We start from the raw sequence: 24,378 nt of genomic DNA on the forward strand, positions 1-24,378 counted from the left end.
CTCAGCCCCAGTCTCCTGCCTTCTCCCCATATCCCCTCATTCCCTGGCCAATCAAGAACCTATCAACCTCTGCCTTAAACATACATAAAGTCTTGGCCCTCACAGTGGCCTGTGGCAAAGAATTCCACAGATTCACCACTCACTGGCTAAATTCCTCCTCATCTCCATTCTAAAAGGATGCCCCTCTATTCTGAGGCTGTGTCAGACTCCCGCACCATAGCATCCTCTCCACATCCGCTCTATCAATACCTTTCAACGAGGTCACCCCTCATTCTTCTGAATTCCAATGACTACAGGCCCAGGGCCATCAAACGCTCCTCTTCTGACAATCCTTGGTAGTCTGGAGAACAGGTCATTGGTTTGACTCTGAGCGTTAATTGCTGCTGGTCTAATCGAGAACTGGAATGCCCTGGAGACCCCTGGGCAGTCTGTGTGGAGTTCTGCACGTTCTCTCTGCGACCACTCCAAGTGCCAGTTTTCTCCCACAAGCCACAGACGTTGGTGGGTCAGTGTGCGGGTGAAGCGGACGGGGTGAGGGGGGAGCTGATGGGAATGTGAGAATGTAGGACAGGATCAGTAAAAATGAGTTGGCAGGGACTTGATGGGCAGAAGGGTCTGTTTCTGTGTCAGTGATTTGGGGCCCTTTAGCCCCTTTCAGGTTTTTATAACTCACCATAAACCTTTGGTCACCAATTCTTCAGCCTTTGGGGATTACTTCACCAAAACTTCCCTTAAATTTCTCAATCAAGTCGTTGTTTAACCTTCCCTGCGGTTGAGGTGACAAACCCCATCTTCTCCAGCCGAGCAAGATTCGTCCTGTTAAACCTCCCAGGTTTAGTTTTATTTTCACACCCGAGGTGCACCGTAGCATAGCTGTTAGCATAATCATTTTATAGTGCCGGGACGCAAGATTATTTATTCACAGCGACACAGCGTGGAATTGTCTCTTCGAGCCATGCCACCTAGCAATCCCCCAATTTCAAGTCAAGTCACTTTTATTGTCATTTCGACCATAACTGCTGGTACAGTACGTAGTAAAAATAAGACAACGTTTTTCGGGACCATGGTGTTATGTGTCACAGTACAAAAACTAGACTGAACTACGTAAAAAATACAGAATAAAAACTAGACTACAGACCTACACTAGACTGCATAAAGTGCACAAAAACAGTGCAGGCGTTACAATAAATAATAAACAGGACAATAGGGCAGTAAGGTGTCAGTCCAGGCTCTGGGTATCGAGGAGTCTGATAGCTTGGGGGAAGAAACTGTCTCACAGTCTGGCCGTGAGAGCCCGAATGCTTTGGAGCCTTTTCTCAGACGGCAGGAGAGAGAAGAGTTTGTATGAGGGGTGCGTGGGGTCCTTCATAATGCTGTTTGTTTTGCGGATGCAGCGTGTAGTGTAAATGTCCATGATGGCGGGAAGAGAGACCCCGACAATCTTCTCAGCTGACCTCACTATCCGCTGCAGGGTCAATTTCCGAACCAGGCATTTTATTCCTAGCCTAATCACGGCACATGACTAATTAACCTACCAACCGGTAGCTCTTTGGACTGTGGGTGGGGGAACCCACGCGGTCCCGGGGAGAACGTACAAACCCCTTGCTGGCAGTGGTAGGAATTGCGCCCTGGTCGCTGGAACTATCAAACGCAGTGCCGACTGCTATGCTGCCGCGTCACCTCAAGATCAGGGCTTGATTCATGCCGCTGCCTGTGGGGAGTTTGCACGAGCTCCCCCGTGGGGTTTCCTCCGGGCGCTCCGGTTTCCTCCGGTTGGGGCTAGTGAGTTGCGGGCTGCCCCCAGCACGCACTCACTGATTTGATTTGATGCAAATGACTCATTCCACCGTAAGTGACAGATAAAGCCGATCTTTAATCTATAACATGCCATGAAAATTAGCTTTTAGCCCCAACGTCACTGTGAAGTACAAACATAAACTTGGCATAAATTCTCCTTGATAAGAATAACCCTAACTACGTCAGTGCGCGTTGATGGGGTGGAGGTGGGGGAGGTGATCAGAGATGGTCGAGAGTGGATTTGGGTGGCAGGGCAGAGATGTGTCTCTACCAAAGTAGGTGAAAGTCACTCCTTCCCTCCGCTATAACGCAGGTCACTCTTGGGCAAGGTGTAACCCCTGCTTAGTGCCTCGGTCAGGGTGACGTGAAGCCACAAGAGTAGGTGGTGGACGGTTGTATGAGCAGCCGGTGCAGATCACAATCCTGGTTATGCGACCACTGACGCCAGGCAGACATTCTCTGAAGAGTATCGATAATTTAGATTCTTGACTGGTCAGGGTATGAAGAGATAGGGGGAGAAGGCAGGAAATTGGGGCCGAGTGGATCAGCCATGATGAAATGGCGGAGCGGACTCGATGGGCCAAATGGCCTAATTCTGCTCCTCTATCTTATGGTCGAGTGGATAATGGCTGGTGTCACCTGTATGGTAAAGACACTGCCCAGAAGAAGGCAATGTCGAATCGCTTCTGAAGAAAAATTTGCCAAGGACGATCATAAGACCATGATTGCCCTTGTCACATGACAGGACACATGATGATGAGTCAAGTGCATGATATCTCTTGAGCGCACAGGGACATGATGCATGGGTTTCAAAAGTTCAAAACAAATTTATTATTAAAGTACACATACAACCCTGTGTACTTAAGGCGGAGGTTGATAGGTTCTCGATTAGTCAGGGCAGGGAAGGGATTTGGGGAGAAGGCAGGAGATTGGGGTTGAGAGGGAAAACGGATCAGCCATGGTGAAATGACAGGGCAGACTCGATGGGCCGAATGGCCTAATTCTGCCCCTATATTCTATGGTCTTGTTTTGTTTTCTTGCGAGCATTCTCAGTAAATCCAAGAACCATGTTAGAAGTGACGAAAGACTGCACCCAACTGGAGGGACAAGCAACTCAATGTGCAAAAAAAGAAGAAAAAAGAAATAATGTTAACAATAAATCGGCAATAGATAACGAGAAAAGAGACGAAGGGTCCTTGAAAGGGAGTCCATAGGTCGGAGGAACAGTTTAGTGATGGGGGCGAGTGAAGTTACCCCTACTGGTTTAGCCTCTGTTCCCAATTAGTTACTCCATGGTGAATGGAGACCCCCCCCACCTGCGCCCCCAGGGGGCTGCTGCATCTTAGGGCTGCCAGGTCAGCCCTGCTAATTTTTTTTAAAACTAACTTATTGTTCTGCTAAGTAAAAACTTGAGTGTTTAGCGGCTGTGTAGTTCCCAGTTCGGAAAGGGGGAAGTTTAAGTAAGCGTGCGATTTCTGCACTGTTCCTGTTGCCGGTCCCCCCCAACTCCGTTCCTGTCTGTGGCTGCGGCAGCCAGCCATCCCTGGCTGGGAACGGAGTTGAAACTTCCCCCTTCAGTGAGCCGGGGGTGGGGGTGAGGTACAGTTACCCGAGGAGGCTGCGGGCCACCCTCCCCACGTTTCTCCTTCTGGCTGATTTGCAGCAACTTTTCAACAGTGAGGTAGCGCCCCGACTGCCCATCCATAGCACCCGAGGTCACTTGGCTTTCCTTCCCTGGTGTCCACAAAGTTCTGACCAGGCAGAGAGGTGAGAGCTCTCTTAGACCACTGACAGTGAGATTCCAGGTGCAAAATTTGGCCTTTCAGCCCATCGTGCGACTCTTCCCTTCAATCCTGGCTTTTAACCTTTTTTTTTCTCTCTGCATCACGTGAACCGCAGGGTGCCGCAGCGCAGAAGTGGGCCATTCTGCCCCTCAAGCCCATGTTATTCTGCTCAGCCCCATTGACCTGCCCCTGGACCATGGCCCTCCACGCCCCTACCGTCCACCTACTTATCCAAACTTCTCCTAACTGTTGCAGCCAAACCCACATCCACCACTTCTGCTGGCAGGCTCGCTCCACCCCCTGAAGAAGTTCTTCCCTCAGGTTCCCCTTTAGTATTTCACCTTTCACCCTAAACCTTCAGCCTCAGATTCTCTGGTCTGTGAAGAAATCCCTCTGCAACTCAGCTTGAGAGAAGCATCCCTTTATTCTGAGGGTGTCTGCTCAGACCCAGACTGCCTTGCTAACAGAAACATCCACGTCCGCTCTTCCCAGAGCTTTCGGTATCTAGTAGGTTTCAATAAGAACCTCACCCTCCCTCCCCCCAGACTCCGGCGAGTATAGGCCCAGAGACATCAAATGCTCCTGGTATATTTACTTTGATCCCTGTCCCGGTCCAGCACTTCCGTCCTCTGCGACGGAGCCCAGACCCTCTGTACTTGCCTGAGACCCCATCCCATTCCCGTTTTGCCCAGGAGCAGCCTCTCAGTTGAGATGCTCTTACCACTTGCCTTCGTGCTTCTGCACCTCCCGCCCAGTCCCCACGACAGAGAGAGCTCCACGCTCCTCCGATCCTGGCCTCGTGGGGAATCCCCGCTTCCCGCCGCTCTGCCAGTGGCGGCCGTCTCCACGATCTGGACATCCCCCTCCCGGGCTGCTCCAACTCGCCGTCCCCTTGTGGTCATCTATCCTACGTGTCCAATGTTCCCTTCCCTTGCAGGGCTCCTGTCTACTACGTTAACGATGCTGTACAAATACTCGGGACACCCTGGCGACAGCCCGCGGGGGGGGGGGGGGGGGGCGGTCTGGAGAAGCGTTCAAATTGCCGGTAAACGTGACCCGACTGTACCGTACATATGTGAATGACCTTACTGTGCTTGCATTAATCCCTCCCTCCCCACTCCCAAATCACACTCCTAACCCACCACTTCCACCCCACCTCACAGACGCGGCGCAGCTGATGTGGTTCGAGAAAGTGTACGCCTGGCTCCAGTGCACAGAGAAGTACTTCATCTACCCGGCCGTCATCCTCAGTGCCCTCGCCTCGGACGCCAGTGCCGCCAGCAGCCGTCACAAGCTGGGCAGATTGTGAGTAGGAGCCGGGTGGGGGTGGGGCGCCGGATGCTTCGAGCTGGGAGGAGGAGCCCCGGCAGGCGCGTAGACGGAGGCAGGTCAGCCCCCCCCGCCGGCGTGTCCTTCTCGTGGGGCCATCACTATTGTGGGCTGACTAGTCCCTGAGCTTCCTGTCAGGGTTCACCCCACTGCGTGTCTCAGCTGAGGCTCACGGGGTCAAGTTCTTCACGTCTCCCCCTCCGCGGGTTTGAGACCCTTTCGGCAGACTTGCGACACTCTCTCACGCGAGATGTCAGACCAACCAGCAGGGGACGGGCAGAGCAAGTTCCCCTGAGCCTGAATCTACCCAGCGAACCGTGGTGACCAAAGCACTGAGTCATCCGTTCCCTCCGTCGTTGGTCTCTGTGGGATCTAGCCGTTGTTCATGGTGAAAAGAAGGACCTTTGTCGTCCACAAGAGTCTGGGAATGGAGTCATGTGGACTTCATTCACCTTGTGCCTGCTGTAACCGTGTGGGCATTCACTTGACGCCTCTCGCCATTGGCGTGGCGCAGACGAGGTTGTAGAGGGTGGGGATGAACAGTTTGCCGTGGCCTCCCGTTTAACTCTCCACTGCCTCCTCCCTCCTTCACAGCACCGACCCGCTCTTCATAACGGTCGCTGGCATGAAGCTTCTCCGCTCCTCCTTCTGCTGCCCGTGTCATCAGTACCTGACCCTCAGCTTCACCGTCCTCTTCTTCCGCTTCGACTACAGCCGCTTTTCCGAGACCTTCCTGCTCGATTACTACTTCATGTCCATCCTCTGTAGCAAGGCAAGTATCTGCCCACCCGCGCTGTGCTCGCCCCTCCCCTGGTCTCCCGTTGAAATGAGGTCCAGGATCGAGTGTGCCAGGGCTAGGGCTCCAAGTGGAATTTGGGATCAGGAGGGAGCATCTTCACCCAAAGGGTGGGGAGACTGCGGAAATCTCCGCCACAGATTGATAGTGTCAGACCACACATGGAATACCGTAAACAGCTTTGGGCCCCTGGCATTTGAGAGGGTCCAGGGGAGGTTCACAATAATCCCTGGCTTGAAAGGGTTAACATATGAGGAGAATTTGATGGCTCTGGGCCCGTACTCACTGGAGTTCAGAAGGATGGGGGGGATCTCACTGAAACCTATCAAATATTGAAAGGCCAAGATAGAGTGGATGTGGAAAGGACCAGGGGACCCAGCCCCAGAACAGAAGGTCATCCGTTTAGAATGGAGATGAGGAGGAATTTCGTTAGTCAGAGGGTGTGGAATCTATTGCCACAGATGCTGTGGAGGCCAGGACACTGGGATATATTAAAGCCGGAGGTTTATAGTTTCTTGATTAGTAAGTGCTGATAGACTCTTGTTTGGTTAAGGCGTCAAAGGTTACAGGGAGAAAGTTGGAGAAAGGGGGTTGAGAGGGCAGTTAAATCAGCCATGACTGAGCGTTGGAACTGACTCAATGGGCCGAATGGTCAGCTCGCGCTCCTGCCTTCCACAATCCTTCATATTGTGGTTGAGGGTTTTCAGCTTTTAAGGAATAGCTTCAGGGGTGTAGCCTTGTGAGCAGAAATTGAGTGCGCAGAGTTGTATAGTTTAGGAAGCACGAGAGGAGAGTTCACGGAACTATGCTGAACTTTGAAAGGGCTTGGTAGGTGCAGGAAGGGAGTTTCCATGGCTGGGGTGTCCAGGACGAGGAGGCACGGAGTGAGAACAAGGAGCTCGGCCACTGTGTTGGGTTAGAAAATCAGAATCAAGTTTATTATCACCAACCTGCACTCAGTGTTCACTCGTATACCTGCTCGTTAATGCAGATGTCTAATCAGCCAATCACGTGGCAGCAACTCAGTGCATAAGAGCATGCAGGCACAGTCACGAGGCTCAGTTGCTGTTGGGACCAAACATCAGAATGGGAAGGAAACGGGATCTAAGTGACTTTGATTGTCGGTGCCAGACTGGGTGGTTTGAGTATCTCAGAAACTGCTGATCTCCTGGGATTTTCATGCACAACAGTCTCTAGAGTTTCAGAGAATGGTGCGAGAAACAAAAAAACATCCAGTGAGTGTTGCCTTGTTAATGGGAGAGGTCAGGGGAGAACGGCCAGACTGGTTCGAGGTGACAGTAACTCAAATAACCGCACGTTACAGCAGTGGCGTGCGGGAGAGCATCTCTGAACGCACAACATGGCGAACCTTGAAGTGGACGGGCCGCAGCAGCAGGAAACACAAAGGGTACATTCAGGGGCCACTTTATTGGGCAGAGAAGGTGGCCACTGAGTTCATACTGTGAAATCTGTTTCAAAACATTTTTAAAAAATTATTAGTTACAAAAGAAATATAAATAGTGCAGAAAGAGAGCGAAGTGGTGAGGTAGTGTTCACCAAGGTGAACGATGGAGTAGGATTGAGAGGATGGGTGGCCTCTGGTTCTTCTGAAACATCATTTTCAAAGACGTGTACTGTAAAGATTTCTTTACCTGTAGAACATCTCTGCGCCTGCGAGGATATAACATATAACCATATACCAATTACAGCACGGAAACAGGCCATCTCGGCCCTTCCAGTACGTGCTGAATGCTTACTCTCACCTAGTCCCACCGACCCGCACTCAGCCCGTAACCCTCCATTCCTTTCCTGTCCATATACCTATCCAATTTTACTTTAAATGACAATACCGAACCTGCCTCTACCACTTCTACTGGAAGCTCATTCCACACAGCTACCACCCTCTGAGTCAGGAAGTTCCCCCTCTTGTTACCCCTAAACTTTTGCCCCCTAACTCTCAACTCATGTCCTCTTGTTTGAATCTCCCCTACTCTCAACAGAAAAAGCCTATCCTTGTCAACTCTATCTATCCCCCTCATAATTTTAAATATCTCTATCAAGTCCCCCTCAACCTTCTATGCTCCAAAGAATAAAGACCTAACTTGTTCAACCTTTATCTGTAACTTAGGTGCTGAAACCCAGGTAACGTTCTAGTAAATCTCCTCTGTACTCTCTCTATTTTGTCGACATCTTTCCTATAATTCGGTGACCAGAACTGTACACAATACTCCAAATTCGGCCTCACCAATGCCTTGTACAATTGTAACATTACATCCCAACTCCTATACTCAATGCTCTGATTTATAAAGGCCAGCATACCAAAAGCTTTCTTCACCACCCTATCCACATGAGATTCCACCTTCTGGAGCTATGCACCATTATTCCTAGATCACTCTGTTCTACTGCATTACTCAATGCCCTACCATTTACCATGTATGTCCTATTTTGATTAGTCCTACCAAAATGTAGCGCCTCACACTTATCAGCATTAAACTCCATCTGCCATCTTTCAGCCCACTCTTCTAACTGGCCTAAATCTCTCTGCAAGCTTTGAAAACCTACTTCATTATCCACAACGCCATCTATCTTAGTATCATTTGCATACTTAGTAATCCAATTTACCACTGATTACGAGGATTTTCAGTCCGTTCGGCATGAGGAAAGCCTGTGCACATGCCTGTGTTGTGGTGGGTGCGTCCCTGACTCTCTTTTCTCTGTGCTTCCAGCTCTGGGATCTGCTGTACAAGCTGCGCTTCGTGCTGACATACATCGCCCCCTGGCAGATCACGTGGGGATCCGCCTTCCACGCCTTCGCCCAGCCATTTGCTGTTCCTCGTATCCTTTGAAACCCGTCTGACAGCGAGGGCACGGCGCCGGCTAATCGGGCAGCCGCGTGACCACATCCGCTCGAAGTCCGTCTGTGGGGAAAAATGAGCAGAGCCGTTATAAACCGGCCGGGGTGGTTTTAACGTGGGTTTGTGTGTGTGTGTCAGTGAAAGTCTGTAGGCAAGTTTCTGATGACTGGTTGAATTGGCGTGGCTGTTTTAAAATAAATAAAGCCGTAGCACCGTGATGTAGCTGGTGGGGCCGTTGCCTCAGCAACTGCAATTCACCCAGCTCCAGTGGAGCTGGCTGCGTTTGGAGTTGGGCCATTCTCCCTGTGACCCGCAGGGATTTCCTCTGGTTGCTCTGGGCCCCAAAGGTATGTGTATGGTCGTGCACTTTGATAGAAGAAATAAAAGAGTAGACTATTTTCTAAACGGAGAGAAAGTTCAAACAGAGGGACTTGGGGGTCCTCATGCAGGGTTCCCCAAAGGGTGGTTTGCAGGTTGAGTGGGAGGTGAGGAAGGCAAATGCAGTGTTCGAGAGGACTAGAATATAAAAGCGAGGCTTTATAAAGCCCCTGTGAGGCCTCACTTGGGGTATTGCGAGCGGTTTTGGGCCCCTTGGAAAGGACGTGCTGACATTGTAGAGGGTTCAGAGGAGTTTGGCGAAAATGATTTCGGGAATGAGTGGCTTGTAGAATATGAGTGGCATATGAAGAGCGTTTGATGGGTCTGGGTCTGCAGTCACTGGAATTCAGATGAATGAGGGGTGGCCTCATTGAATCCTGCCGAACATTGAACGACCTGAACAGAGTGGACATGGGTGTTTCCTATGGCGGGAAGTCTGAGACCAGAGCTCACAGCCTCAGAATAAAGGTGTGTCCTTTTAGAACGGAGATGAGGAATTTCTTTAGCCAGGGAATTTGTTGCCACAGGCAGCTGTGGAGACCAAGTCATGGGCGTATTTCAGGCAGAGGATGATAGATTCTCGATTACTCAGGGCGTGAAGGGGTATGTGGCAAAGGCAGGAGATTAGGGCTGAGAAGGGAAAACGGAATGGTGCATAGTTCCCTGAAGGTGGAATCTCATGTGGATAGGGTGGTGAAGAAAGCTTTTGGTATTCTGGCCTTTATAAATCAGAGCATCGAGTATAGGAGTTAAAATTGTACAAGGCATTGGTGAGGCCGAATTTGGAGTATTGTGTACAGTTCTGGTCACCGAATTTTAGGAAAGATGTCAACAAAATAGAGAGAGTACAGGGGAGATTTACTAGAATGTTACCTGGGTTTCAGCACCTAAGTTACAGAGAAAGGTTGAACAAGTTAGGTCTTTATTCTTTGGAGCGTAGAAGGTTGAGGGGGGACGATAGAGGTATTTAAAATTATGAGGGGGATAGAGTTGACGTGGATAGGCTTTTTCCATTGAGAGTTAGGGGGCGAAAGTTTAAGGGTAACGCGAGAGGGAATTTCTTTACTCAGAGAGTGGTAGCTGTGTGGAATGAGCCAGTAGAAGTGGTAGAGGCAGGTTCAGTATTGTTATTTAAAGTAAAATTGGATAGGTATATGGACAGGAAAGGAATGGAGGGTTATGGGCTGAGTGTGGGCCAGTGGGACTAGGTGAGAGTAAGCGTTCGGCACGGACTAGAAGGGCCAAGATGGCCTGTTTCTGTGCTGTAATTGTTATGGTTATATCAGTCATGATGAAATACGGGAGCAGACTCAATGGGCCAAATGGCCTAATTCTGTTCCTATATCTTGTGGTCATACCAATTGCTGATTGAATTGGCCGCTGTGAATTGTGTGTAGGTGAGGGGGTAGAATATGGGGCGCATCAGTTGATGGGGACTGTGGGAGAGGAAAACGAAATGGAATTCTATCTGGGTTAGATTGGCTGTAGTTTTATTTGTCACCTGCACACAAAAACATCGTGAAATACGTTTTACGTCATCGCCCAACACAGTTGGAGGATGTGTTATGGAGGTAGCCTGTAGGTGTGGCCATTCCTCTGGTGCCAACATTGCATGCCCACAACCCACTAACCCTAACCTACATGTCAAGTTTATTGTCACTTAACTATGGACATTTATACCATCAAACAAAACGAATTTTCTCTGAACCAGGGTGTAAAACAGAGAAGTTCACATAGCACATACATAACACACAATCACTTAGGAAAGTAAGGATGAAATCGACAGATGAATTATGCATAAATAAATAAAGTGCATAAATTTAATATTATCAGGTACAGAACAGATTAACCAGTGACGCTTCAAATGCGACGCGGCAGGGAGTTCAGAAGCCTGACGGCCTGAGGGATGTTTCCCACCCTGACCGTTCCTGTCTTTATGCATCGGAGTCTCCTGCCCGATGGTAGAAAGTCAGAGAGGATGCCGGATGGACGGGTGGGATCCTGGATAATACTAAGGGCCCCGCATACGCAGCGCTCCTGGTAAATGTCCCGATGGGTGGTAGGGAGACCCCTATGATTCTCTCGGTCGTTCTCACGGTCCTTTGTAGGGACTTCCGGTCCGATGCTCGGCTGCTCCTAGACCAGACGGAGATGCAGCTTGTCAGGACGCTCTCAGTGGTGCTCCTGTAAAATTCAGTTAAGATGGGGTGGTGGTGTCTCACTTGCCTCAAACTCTGAAGGAAGTGCGGGCACTTCCTAACGTTGGGAACGTGTCCTGTACCTCCTGAGGTCGAGTCTGCTGCCCTTTGCCCAAGTGTGCGTCTGGACCGGTGTAATGGAAAAACCTACTTGCCTGGTGGCATCGCAGACACATAGATTAAGATGAGCAGCATTCACAGAGTGAGCATTAAATTGAACAGTTTACACAAGCACAATTAGAACAAAAACTAGTATTCTGGTGCACAATGGTCCTGGTGTTGCGAAGCTGCAGTGATTAGGGTTGTGCTGGATGGCTCGAGTGCTGAACGGTTGAAGGGAAGTCGCCGTTCCTGAAGCTGGTGGTGTGGCTACCTCCTGCCCGATGTGAGAAGCTGGTGTGGCCTCTTTGATGGGCGCTGCCTTCCCGAGGAAGCCCATCCTGTAAATACTCCCGATGGTGCGGAGGCTGACCTTGCCCTTCCTCTGAAACATCAATGCCTTTGAACAGGAAGTTCTGTAGAGGGTCGTGAATCACGGGTGATGACCTCCCAACCAATGAAACGCTGTTGTCGGAAAGCAGTATCCTTCAGCAAAGATCACCACCACCCAGGCTGTGCTCTCTTCCCGCTGCTGCCATCAGGAGGGAGCTACAGGAGCCTCAGGACTCGCACCACCAGGTTCAGGAACAGTTAGCACCCCTCAACCATCAGGAAGGAGGTACAGGAGCCTCAGAACTCGCACCACCAGGTTCAGGAACAGTTACCACCCCTCAACCATCAGGAAGGAGATACAGGAGCCTCAGGACCCACACCACCAGGTTCAGGAACAGTTACTACCCCTCAACCATCAGGTAGAAAGTACAGGAGCCTTAGGACTCGCACCACCAGGTTCAGTGACAGTTACTACCCCTCAACCATCAGGTAGAAGGTGCAGGAGCCTCAGGACTCGCACCACCAGGTTCAGGAACAGTTACCACCCCTCAACCATCAGGTAGAAAGTACAGGAGCCTTAGGACTCGCACCACCAGGTTCAGTGACAGTTACTACCCCTCAACCAGCAGGTAGAAGGTACAGGAGCCTCAGGACTCACACCACCAGGTTCAGGAACAGTTACCACCCCTCAACCATCAGGTAGAAAGTACAGGAGCCTTAGGACTCGCACCACCAGGTTCAGTGACAGTTACTACCCCTCAACCAGCAGGTAGAAGGTACAGGAGCCTCAGGACTCACACCACCAGGTTCAGGAACAGTTACCACCCCTCAACCATCAGGTGGAAGGGACAGGAGCCTCAGGACTCGCACCACCAGGTTCAGTGACAGTTACTACCCCTCAACCATCAGGAAGGAGGTACAGGAGCCTCAGGACTCGCACCACCAGGTTCAGGAACAGTTACCACCCCTCAACCATCAGGTAGAAGGTACAGGAGCCTCAGGACTCGCACCACCAGGTTCAGGAACAGTTACCACTCCTCAACCATCAGGCTCTTGAACAGAAAGGGATAATTCCACTCATCTATTGAGATGTTCCTACAACCAATGATCTCACTTTTAGGACTCTTTACCTCATTATCTCATGTTCTCATTATTTATTGCTATTTATTTACATTTGCACAGTTTGTTGTCTTCTGCACTCTGGTTGATCTTTCACTGATCCTGTTTACAGTTACTATTCTGTAGATTTGCTGAGTATGCCCGCAGGAAAATGAACCTCAGGGCTGTGTCCGGTGGAACTCTGATAAGACCATTTTCTGTGAACTTCCTTAACCATTCCCTCCTTTCAGATTCTGCAATGCTCTTTGTGCAGGCTGTGCTCTCGGCCCTGGTCTCCACGCCTCTGAATCCCCTCCTCGGCAGTGCCGTGTTCATTACCTCCTACGCCAGGCCGGTGAAGTTTTGGGAGCGAGATTACAAGTAAGGGCCTCATTGTAAAGACATTGGGATGTGTTTTCACAGTAGTGAAGGAGGGATGAGCCTCCTGGGCCTGTACCTGGAATGGGTTACAGGGAGTAAAGGTGTCATATAAGATTTAATTCCTTCATCCTCATGGTTGGTGTAGATTGCAGACTGCTTGAAGGCCCAGTGCTGGAGGGATCCGCTGGGCACTGCCTTCTATCCTGAAAAGAACCCATTCTCTGCCCAAAATGTCAGCTCCTTATTCATCTCCATGTAACCATATAACAATTACAGCACGGAAACAGGTCATCTCGGCCCTTCCAGTCCGTGCCGAACGCTTCCTCTCACCTAGTCCCACCAACCCGCACTCAGCCCATAACCCTCCACTCCTTTCCTGTCCATATCCCTATCCAATTTTACTTTAAATGACAATATCGAACCTGCCTCTACCACTTCTACCGGAAGCTCATTCCACACAGCTACCACTCTCTGAGTAAAGAAGTTCCCCCTCGAGTTACCCTTAAACTTTTGCCCCCTAACTCTCAAATCATGTCCTCTTGTTCGAATCTCCCCTACTCTCAATGGAAAAAGCCTATCCACATCAACTCTATCCCCGTCATAATTTTAAATACCTCTATCAAGTTCCCCCCCCCCCCACCTCAACCTTCTACGCTCCAAAGAATAAAGACCTAACTTGTTCAACCTTTCTCTGTAACTTAGGTGCCGAAACCCAGGTAACATTCTAGTAAATCTCCTCTACTCTCTATTTTGTTGACATCTTTCCTATTAGTCGGTGATCAGAACTATACACGATACTCCAAATTTGGCCTCAAAATTTTTGTGCCTTGTACAATTTTAACATTACATCCCAACTCCTATATCTCCATGGATGCTGCCTGACCTGCTGAGTTCCTCCAGCATTTTGTGTGTATGTGTGTGTTACTCTGGATTTCACCTACTGCCTGTCAGGCTGCTGGTGTTCAGGGCCGGATTGAAGGCCCTCCATCTCTGGCAGTGTTCGGGGCTTTCCTCATCGTGCCAGTAGCTCGGTTTTCACCGCTGTCCGTCACACAAGCCCCTGGTGGAGGCTCAGGAATACCGGCGCCCTCAGATGCAGCGGGGTTCTTCATTGCTGTTTCCATAACCATTTTGTTTGGCCAGTCAGGGTTGTTAGCCCCGAACCCGGAGGACTGGTGGACCACTCAGTGTGACCTCTACCCTTTGACCTGTTTGGCATGGGTGACCCTACCAGGAGCCAACACAGCCCTCCGGGTCATTGAGGCAGGCAAGCCTCCAAAGCCTACAGCGAGGTCATGGTCCTCTTGATCTGGATTTCCAGCATCTGCAGAATCGCATCTGTTTTAAGAACCTGTTCCTCCCTACTCCATTCTTTTTGTGTGTGTGTGTGTGGGGGGGGGGCTATTAACTACTCCTCAGTCTGTGGTATGTACATTAATTTTGTTTAATAATCCTTAGGGCATTGCCTTACTGAAGGTCTTCAGGGTCCTCCAACCTGATGGCATGAACATTGACTTCTCTAACTTCTGTTAATGCCCCTCCTCCCCTTCTTACCCCATCCCTGATATATTTAGTTTTCTTCCCCCCTCCTTTTTTTCTCCCCCTCTCCCTCCCCCTCTCCCCCCCCCCCCCCCCAATCACTCTGCCTGTTCTCCATCTCCCTTTGGTGCTCCCCTTCCCCTTTCTTTCTCCCTTGGGCTCCTGTCCCACGATCGTTTCCCTTCTCCAGCTCTGTATCCCTTTTGCCGATCACCTTTCCGGCTCTCAACTTCATCCCTCCCGCTCCAGTCTTCTCCTATCATTTTGGATTTCCCCCTCCCCCTCCCATTTTCAAATCTCTTACTATCTTTCCTTTCGGTTAGTCCTGATGAAGGGTCTCGGCCTGAAACGTCGACAGCGCTTCTCCCTGTAGATGCTGCCTGGCCTGCTGTGTTCCACCAGCGTTTTGTGTGTGCCTTCGGAGTCCAGGTGCTTTATGGGTGGGGGTGGATGTAAATATAGGTCTAATGTGAAAAGGGTTGATGGGACTGTTTGCCTGCCACATCTCTGAGGGATTTGGGTTCCCTGGCTGTGGATAGCAGCACCAGGCTTGGCGCGAGACTGTCTGCTGACTGGCTTATTTCCGTCTCTCCCACTCAGCACCAAGCGGGTCGATCACTCCAACACTCGGCTAGCAACGCAGCTGGACCGGAACCCAGGTAACGTCCGCCAGCCACCGCGGGTGGGGGGAGGAGGGGGGTCAGCGACTGTGTACCTCTGCTTGAGGCAGTGCGGGAGGAAGTGCCCTTGTAGCTTGTGCCCGCCTTCCTGGCCCCGTCTCTGAAGCACCTCCTGCAGTTCACGTGCCTGCCCAAGCCCGATATTCTGAAATCTGCTCAGCCCCGTGGACCTCGCTGAGACCCAGCGGAGAATGTCCTTCGTGAGGCGGCTGGTAAAATTCCTCCTTCCCCAGAACGTACACTGCCGTCGTAGAGAGCATTGTCATGTCAGCCATTACTGTCTGGTTCGGGGCAGCGTCCTCTCACGGTGTGCGAAAACTACAGCAGAGAGAGGTCGCTGGCTGCAGCTCAGTATCACTTGAGGACTTGTATGTGCCCGGGACAAAGAAGCAGGCACCACCCAGCCTGCACGCTCCCTTCTGGAGAGTGCTATTAAAACAAAAAAAATCTTCACGCCATCTGAAAAGTTTCTCTCCCAAGGCAGTTAATCCAAAGTTCAAAGTGCGTCTATTATCTAAGTATATATACACTACATACGGTACATCCTTGAGATTCGTCGTAAGATATAGGAGCAGAATCAGGCCTTTCAGCCCATCAAGTCAGCTCTGCCATTCCATCGTGGCTGATCCTGGATCCCACTCAACCCCATACACCTGCCGCCTTGCCATATCATTTGATGCCCCGACCGATCAGCTTCCGCTTTAAATACACGCACGGACTTGGCCTCCACCGCTGTCTGTAGCAGAGCGTTCCACAGATACACTACTCTCTGGCTTTAAAAAAAAGTTCCTCTTTACCTCTGTTGTAAAGAGTCGCCCTTCAATTTTGAGGCTGTGCCCCCTAGTTCTGGATACCCCCACCACAGGAAGCATCCTCTCCACATCCACCCTATCTGATCCTGTCAACATTCTGTGGATTTCTATGAGGTCCCTGTGCATTCTTCTAAATTCCAGTGAGTACAGGCCCAAAGCTGCCAAACACTCCTTGTATGTTAACCCCGTCATTCCCAGAATCATCTTCATGAACCTCCTCTGGACTCTCTCCAATAAAAACACATCCTTTCTGAGACATGGCCCAAAACTGTTGACAATACTCCCAAGTGCGGCCTGACTCGTGTCTTATAAAGGCTCAGCATTATCCCCTTGCTTTTATATTCCATTCCCCTTGAAATAAATGCCAGCATTGCATTTGCCTTGTTTACCACAGGCTCAACCTGTAAATTAACCTTCTGGGAGCCTTGCACGAGGACTCCCAGGTCCCTCTGCACCTCTGATGTTTGAACCTTCTCCCCCATTTAGATAATAGTCTGCACTATTGTTTTACCAAAATGCATTATCCTGCACTTCCCAACAGTTCCATCTGCCACTTATTTGCCCTTTCTTCCAATTTGTAAGTACTGCTACAATGGCATTGCATCCTCAGTACTAACTACCCCTCCACCTATCTTCGTATCATCTGCAAACTGTGCCACAAAGCCATCAGTTCCATTACCCAAATCATTGACAAACAATGTGAAAAGCAGCCGTTTTCTTGCAGTCAGCCACAAAACAAAGAAACGCAATTTAAAAAAAAGACAGCCAAACACTCAATGTGCAGGAAAAAACAAATCATGCAAACAGCATTCACGGAAGGGAGTCCACAAACACGAAGCCACGGCCTGTATGTAGTGCAGAGAGGGGTAGACCTCGCGAGCAGTGAGCCGAACACTGGCCTGTCTCTCTCCTCCGGCCCTGACACCCTGACCTTTCGAATCGCCTTCCGAGTCTGCCCCAGCAGCCAAGCGTTCCCCGCTCTCGGGCCCGGCGCCCTGCCGCCTCGATTCATCCCGTACGCGCCAGGCCGCGACCGTCCTGCACCAGACTTCAGTTCACGCTGCAAAAAAACAAATGCCAGGTCTTGCAGGCAGTTCAAAAGCTGGACTCCAAAAGGGAAGTAACAGTGATTGTTTTTGAGAAAGAATGTGATCTAAAAGCTGTGATTGCTTCCAGCAAGTCGTCACTGTACTTCACCAGAAGAACCATCAACCATTCTAGTTACCCTACCCCCCCATCTATCACCTCGATCCCTATACTGCAGTATAAACACTTTAAGCCCCTTTTATCACGCTGTTTACATGTTTACACTCTGTAAACATAAACATGTTTATAGACATGTTGGTATTCATGCAAATTTTATTCCACGTCTGAACTTTAACCTCTTAACTCTTTATATGTAAATTTTTGAAAAATTACATTTAAATTTATTTTTACATACATCTGGAGTATTTTAATATAATTTATTCTTAATAATTGAATTTGAACAGAAGAGCACAAGCAATAGGAGCAGGAGACGGCCATCTGGCGCCGCCATTCAATAAGATTGTGACTGATCTGGCTGTGGACTCATCTTTTTTTCCCCTTAACCCTTAATTCCCCTACTTTGCAGAAGAAACTTGCACCCTGACCAACACACCACAGCTAATTCCTAATACATTAAGTGTTTTCTGGTGGATAAAGTTGACCCTGATAGCCCCAAGTCTTCCCGGATGTCCCCCCCCCACCCCCAGGCATTGTGGGAGTGAGGAAGCGTCATGCTGATGTAGGAATGTTTTCCCTGTGCACACAGCCTGTGTGGGGAAGGGGAGGGTTTTTGGGAGGGGGGAGCAAGGGGGGAAGGTCGGACCGCAGCCTAACCCGAAGGGTCTTGCGTTGCAGGTGCGGATGACAACAACCTCAACTCCATCTTCTATGAGCACCTGACCCGCTCGCTGCAGCACAGCCTGTGCGGGGACCTGCTGCTGGGACGCTGGGGCAACTATGCCATGGGCGACTGCTTCATCCTGGCTTCGGACTACCTCAACGCCCTGGTGCACCTGATCGAGATCGGCAACGGAATCGTCACCTTCCAGCTGCGGGGCTTGGAGTTCCGAGGTACCAGGCCCGGATAGAGGGGATGCCCTCAGTAGCGGCAGAGTCGAGGGCCGGAGGGCGCAGCCGCAGAATGCAGGGGCTTCTTCAGCCAGCGGGTGGCGAATCTCTGGAATTGGTTGCCGCGGGCAGCTGTGGGGGTCGCGTCATTGGGACTGAGCAGCAGCATAGTGGTTAGCGTTATCAGTGGCAGCTGTAAGAGCGAATTTCTGATCCCTGCCACTGCCCTGTAAGGAGTTTGTACGTTCTCCTCGTGACCACGTAGGTTTCCTCGGGGTGCTCTGGCGTCCTCCTGACATTCCAACGATGCATTGCACGCTTGGGGCTAGTGAATTCGGGGCCCGCTCCGTTGGCACCAGGAGACGTAGTGACGTCGCGGGCCGAGGAAGTCGTTGCCGTCGTGCTTCCTTTGCAATTTGTATGCGATATATACGATGTGGGAGTGAACTGGAGTTCCCGGGGAAACCAACGTGGTCTTAGGGGAGCAAACTCCATATACCGACTGCGCCGGAGGTCGGCTGGAGACGTGAGGGCAATGGCCCGCTCCTCGTCTCGATTTCTCCCTCCACCACCCCGCCCCCCCCCCCCCGTCTCCTGAATCCGAAAGCTAAGGATTTCAACCCAGTCACGGGAACTTGGGCCCGCAGTCCGGTCTGACCTTCCCAGTGCTGCGGATGAGGCAAAGCAGCGCGGACCCCGGCTCGGGGCAGATCTGAAAGATCCCGTTGCCACACTCGGAAGGCAGGCAGGCCTGTAGATTCCTGAAATGAACCGGGGGGGGGGGGGGGGGGGCGGGGGAGTACTAAAATAGAAACAGGAAACAGCTGGAAGCTCTGGCCAGGTGGTGTCTGTGGCGAGGCAAGCTCAGTTCAGGTTTCTGAGCCAAGGCCCCTCATCAGAATTGATGCCAGCCTGCCACTCTTTCCTCATAAGGCAGCCCACCCACTGAGGGGGTCCGGGGCTAATATTTAATCCCACAGCTAAAATGAGTGACTGTTGCAGTTCGTGGTGTCTTAGACTTTAGGACGTAGGAGGCAAGACCGTGAGACGCAAGACCAGTCTCACTGATTGTAGCTCTGCACATACAGGGGAGGCTGGGATAGGAGGATAGCAGAGAGAGACGCACAAGGGACAAGAATGGTTTGTTGTGAATCCCCCTTCCCACCCAGTACATTGTTTGGAATTCTTGCTCTTCCCCTGTGTTCCCTCGCTCCCCAACTCCCTAAACCTCCCTTCCGCCCTCCCACTCTTCCCCCTTGTCAATCCCTCTCTCCCACCCCTCTTTCCTCCCAACGGCATTCCTTTCCTATTACCCTTCACACCCTCCTTCACCCCTCCCTCCCATTCCCCTCATCCACCTCACCCTCCCCTTCCCACGCTCCCCTCTCTCCCTTGCTCTCCCTCTTTTCTCCTTTCCTCCCTCTTGCACTCCTCCCTCCTTCCCCCCCACTTGCTCCCTCACTCTTTCCCTCTGACGCTCCTCTCTCTTCCCCCCCACCAGCTCCCCCTCTCGCTCATCCTGACCAGTGTTTCTCCGTGTCCCGCCAGGCACCTACTGTCAGCAGCGCGAGGTGGAGGCCATCACGGAGGGCGTGGAGGAGGACGAGGGCTGCTGCTGCTGCGAGCCCGGCCACCTGCCCCACATGCTGTCCTTCAACGCCGCCTTTGGTCAGCGCTGGCTGGCCTGGGAGGTGGCCGCCACCAAGTACGTCCTGGAGGGCTACAGCATCAGCGACAACAACGCGGCCTCCATGCTGCAGGTGTTCGACCTGCGCAAAATCCTCATCACCTACTACGTGAAGGTATAACCGCGCTACGGTCCCTGGCGGGTCTGATTATCCTCTCCCCTGCTGACCTGCGACGAGGTTCACCTGGGGGCCGCACACGGTGTGGCTCAAACTTCGGCAGGCGATTTACAGAGCTACCACTAATCAAAAATCACAACGAGAAACAAGAAACTGGAAATCTGGAGAGAGTACAGAGGAGATTTACTAGAACGTTACCTGGGTTTCAGCACCTAAGTTACAGGGAAAGGTTGAACAAGTTAGGTCTTTATTCTTTGGAGCGTAGAAGGTTGAGGGGGGACTTGATAGAGGTATTTAAAATTATGAGGGGGATAGATAGAGTTGATGTGGTTAGGCTTTTTCCATTGAGAGTAGGGGAAATTCAAACAAGAGGACATGAGTTGGGAGTTAAGGGGCAAAAGTTTAGGGGTAACACGAGGGGGAACTACTTTACTCAGAGAGTGGTAGCTGTGTGGAACGAGCTTCCAGTAGAAGTGGTAGAGGCAGGTTCGATATTGTCATTAAAAAAAGTTGGATAGGTATATGGACAGGAAAGGAATGGAGGATTGTGGGCTGAGTGCAGGTCGGTGGGACTAGGTGAGAGTAAGCGTTCGGCACGGACTAGAAGGGCCGAGATGGCCTGTTTCCGTGCTGTAATTGTTGTATGGTTATATCTGGGAGGGGAGCAAAGAGAAAAATGCTAGAAACACTCAGCGGGTCGGGCAGCCTCAAGGGAGAGAGAAACAGAGTCGATGTTTCTGCTCGGAGGCCCTTCTTTCTGTCGTTACTCATGAGGTCAGCTGGTTCTTTGCAGGTATCAGTCTCGTAACAAGAAAGAGAAAATCTGCAGATGCTGGAAATCCGAGCAACACACACAAAATGCTGGAGGAACTCAGCAGGCCGGGCAGCATCAGTGGAGAAGAGTAAAGTCGATGTTTCGAGCCGAGGCCCTTCAGCAGGACTGTAGGGGAAAAAAAGCTGAGGAGTAGATTTAAAAGGTGGTGGGGAGGGAAGAGAGAAAGACAGGGTGATAGGTGAAACCAGGAGGGGGAAGGATGAGGAAAAGAGGTTGATTGGAAAAAGAGGCAAAGGCCACAGAGGAAGGTAAAGGTGGGGAGGAGGCAAGGAGGTAGGTGAGAGGGGGGAAAGGGACAGGAAATGGTGAAGGAGAGGTGGGGGGCATTACTGGGAGTTTGAGAACTAATCTCGTTCATGTGGTTAGGGGCAGGGGTGAGGCTGCCTTGTTTCTCCCCTGCATAATGCTCTGTTGGTGGAATTAGAAGACGATAAGGTGCAGGAACAGGACTGGACCACTTGGCCCGTAGAGTCTGCTGCATCGTTCCATCATGGCCGATTTATTCATTATCCTTCTCAGCCCCGTTCTCCTGCCTTCTCCCCGTAACCTTTGATGCCCTGACTACTCCAAGAACCTATCAGCCTCCGCTTTAAATCTATTCAGTGACTTGGTCTGAGGCAGCAAATTCCACAGATTCACCACCCTCTGAACAGAGCCCCCTTCATTCCAGTTCTAAAGGGTCGTCCTTGTATCCCAAGGTTGCGATCTCTGGACCTAGACTCCCCCACTATAGGAAACATCCTCTCCACATCCACTCTATCTGTGTCCTCTGGTCCTAGACTCCCCCACTATAGGAAACATCCTCTCCACATCCACTCTATCTGTGTCCTCTGGTCCTAGACTCCCCCACTATAGGAAACATCCTCTCCACATCCACTCTATCTGTGTCTTCTAGTCCTAGACTCCCCCACTATAGGAAACATCCTCTCCACATCCACTCTATCTGCATCCTCTGGTCCCAGACTCCCCCACTATAGGAAACATCCTCTCCACATCCACTCTGTCTGTGTCCTCTGGTCCCAGACTCCCCCACTATAGGAAACATCCTCTCCACATCCATTCTATCTGTGTCCTCTGGTCCTAGACTCGCCCACTATAGGAAACCTCCTCTCCACATCCACTCTATCTGTGTCTTCTAGTCCTAGACTCCCCCACTATAGGAAACATCCTCTCCACATCCACTCTATCTGTGTCCTCTGGTCCCAGACTCCCCCACTATAGGAAACATCCTCTCCACATCCATTCTATCTGTGTCCTCTGGTCCCAGACTCCCCCACTAAAGGAAACATCCTCTCCACATCCACTCTATCTGTGTCCTCTGGTCCTAGACTCCCCCACTATAGGAAACATCCTCTCCACATCCACTCTGTCCAGGTCTTTCAGTATTCAGTAGATTTCAGTGAGATCCTCCACCCCACCCTGCTCATTTTTCTAAACCGGCAGGTACAGGCCCAGAGCCAACAAACACTCCTCGCGCATTAACCCTTTCATTCCAGGGATCGTTCTTGTGAACCTCCTCTGGACCCTCCGTATTCTTTCTTAGATAAGGGGCCTGGCACTGCTCACAATACTCCAAGTGGGGTTGGACCAACGCCTTATCAATCCTCAACATTACATCCTTGTTTTAATATTCTGGTCCTCTCGAAACGAATCCCAACACTGCCTCCTCGTTCTCCACAACCATCGTCTCCCTTGTGACTCAACTCAGTGAGGAGGCTATGAAATCATGGGAATAAATGTATTCCCACCCCCCACCCCAGAAGATCCCACGGGTTTGTGGGGGGTGTGAGCCACTGATTCCCCCTGACCTCCCGGGTTCATGAGGCCTGCCACTGCCAAGAGGTCTGGGTCCTTTAGGAGGAACGTGGTTGCACAGGAGACTCGGGCAGTCTGCTGGAGGAACCCCGCATCTGCGGGGAAGGAAAGGAATAGTTGACCTGAAATGGCTCCGTTCCTTTGCCCTCCACGGCCGCTGCTCGGCCTGCTGAGTTCCTCAGGCAGTTTGCTTGTCGCTGGAGATCCCATCGTCCGTGGGCTGCGGATGTTGCCGGCATTGGAGGGGCTGTGAACAGGTTGGGTTTGTTTTCCCGGCTGAGGGGGTTCGTGGTGGGGGCAGTGATCCCAATAGAAGGGGGGATGATAGTGGAATAAGTCTTTTTCCCTTAGCAAGTGTGTTAAAGAAGAGGGTTGCAGGTTTAAGGTTGGGGGGGGGGGCTTCACAACGCCAGCGATCTGGGTTCAATTCCTGTGCCGCCATCTGTAAGGAATTTGTACGTTCACCCCGTGACCGCATGGATTTCCTCGTGGTGCCCTGGTTTCCTCCCACCGTTCAGGAGGTTGTTGTGAATTGTCCTATGAGTAGGATTAAATCGAGGGATTGCTGGGCGATGGGGCTCGAAGGACCTGTTCCGCGCTTTACCTCCAAAAATACGGCATATAAAGATAATTACAGTTCACCACAGCACAGAAACAGGCTCTTTGGCCCTCCTAGTCCATGCTGAACAGTTATTGTGCCTAGTCCCATCGATCAGCACATAGACAGTAGCCCTCCATGCCCCTCCCTTCCACCACTAACCCAAACTTTCAGATCTAAACCTCCAAAAAAGGCCATGGGACGTCCTGACGAAGGGCCTCAACTGTTTATTCCCGTCCGCGGACGCTGCCTGGCCTGCCGAACTCCTCCGGCACGCTGTGTGTGCGTTGCTTTAGATTTCCAGCGTCTGCAAGGCCTCGTGTCTTAGTTATGTGGGAGATCTTCCTCCCACACACACGGAGCAGTGAAGGAGGCAGGGACTCGTGTCACATTTCAGAAGCGTCTGGGCAAGACTTGAAACCCCCTGAAGGCCTAGAAGGTTATGAACCCAGTGAGGATAATGAGATTAGTGTGAGGTAACACGGTTATGTTGGGCTAAGTGGCCTGTTTCTCTGCTGTACAGGTTGTACATCCTGAAGACTGGTTAGTGTATCATTATGCTATCTATAATTTCATGATCCCTACCAGACGTGCCCCCCTGACCAATGTTCCCTCCAATTTTTAGTAGTCAGTGTGCACAAAAATCTTGAGTTGTGCAAATTTTTTTTCCTGTGACAGAAGTATGTGTTTGACACAAAACTGCACAGAGAAACAACAAAATAACATACATATTTAAGTCACTCTGTTATTTTTTTCTCTCTCCTGTCTTTGGCGTTTACCCATTCTTTGTAAACTCTATCTAGGCTAATAGAACTTCATCCAATCTCATTAACGTATCCAAATGCCATTCACCTAAACGGTTTCTCAGCTTGTTTTTGAGTTGATTCATTAGGCTAAAACCTCGCTCACAATCCGCTCTAGACACAAGAAAGGTTCCCCCAATGTCCATCAGCAGTGCAAGGTCGCAAAACTGTTCATTTTGAAGTACAAATGCCATTTGAGCAAAGTTTGAAATCAGTTTGGACTTAATTTTTTCTTGCATGGAAAATTTGAAATCATTAAACTGTCTATTACAGTATTTTCAGCTAGGAAATCATGGTATTTTAGACATAGGCATTAGCTTGTTCATCGCCAAATGTGAAGTCACCAAGT

General features: G+C 50.7%; 1 protein-coding gene across 2 annotated transcripts in view; it reads left to right on the plus strand.

Annotated features, from left to right (window-relative positions):
* LOC132383993 (pecanex-like protein 3) overlaps positions 1-24,378 on the plus strand; it is a 121,935-nt gene that overhangs the window by 78,517 nt on the left and 19,040 nt on the right. For both annotated transcript variants that reach the window (XM_059955241.1, XM_059955242.1), the window contains 7 exons: positions 4,745-4,886; positions 5,505-5,682; positions 8,433-8,541; positions 12,919-13,048; positions 15,188-15,246; positions 17,961-18,176; positions 19,722-19,975. In XM_059955241.1, the coding sequence (XP_059811224.1) occupies positions 4,745-4,886; positions 5,505-5,682; positions 8,433-8,541; positions 12,919-13,048; positions 15,188-15,246; positions 17,961-18,176; positions 19,722-19,975 (1,088 nt within the window). The remainder of the gene's footprint in view (positions 1-4,744; positions 4,887-5,504; positions 5,683-8,432; positions 8,542-12,918; positions 13,049-15,187; positions 15,247-17,960; positions 18,177-19,721; positions 19,976-24,378) is intronic.

Source organism: Hypanus sabinus, chromosome 31 (assembly GCF_030144855.1).
Source record: "Hypanus sabinus isolate sHypSab1 chromosome 31, sHypSab1.hap1, whole genome shotgun sequence".
NCBI lineage: Eukaryota > Metazoa > Chordata > Chondrichthyes > Myliobatiformes > Dasyatidae > Hypanus > Hypanus sabinus.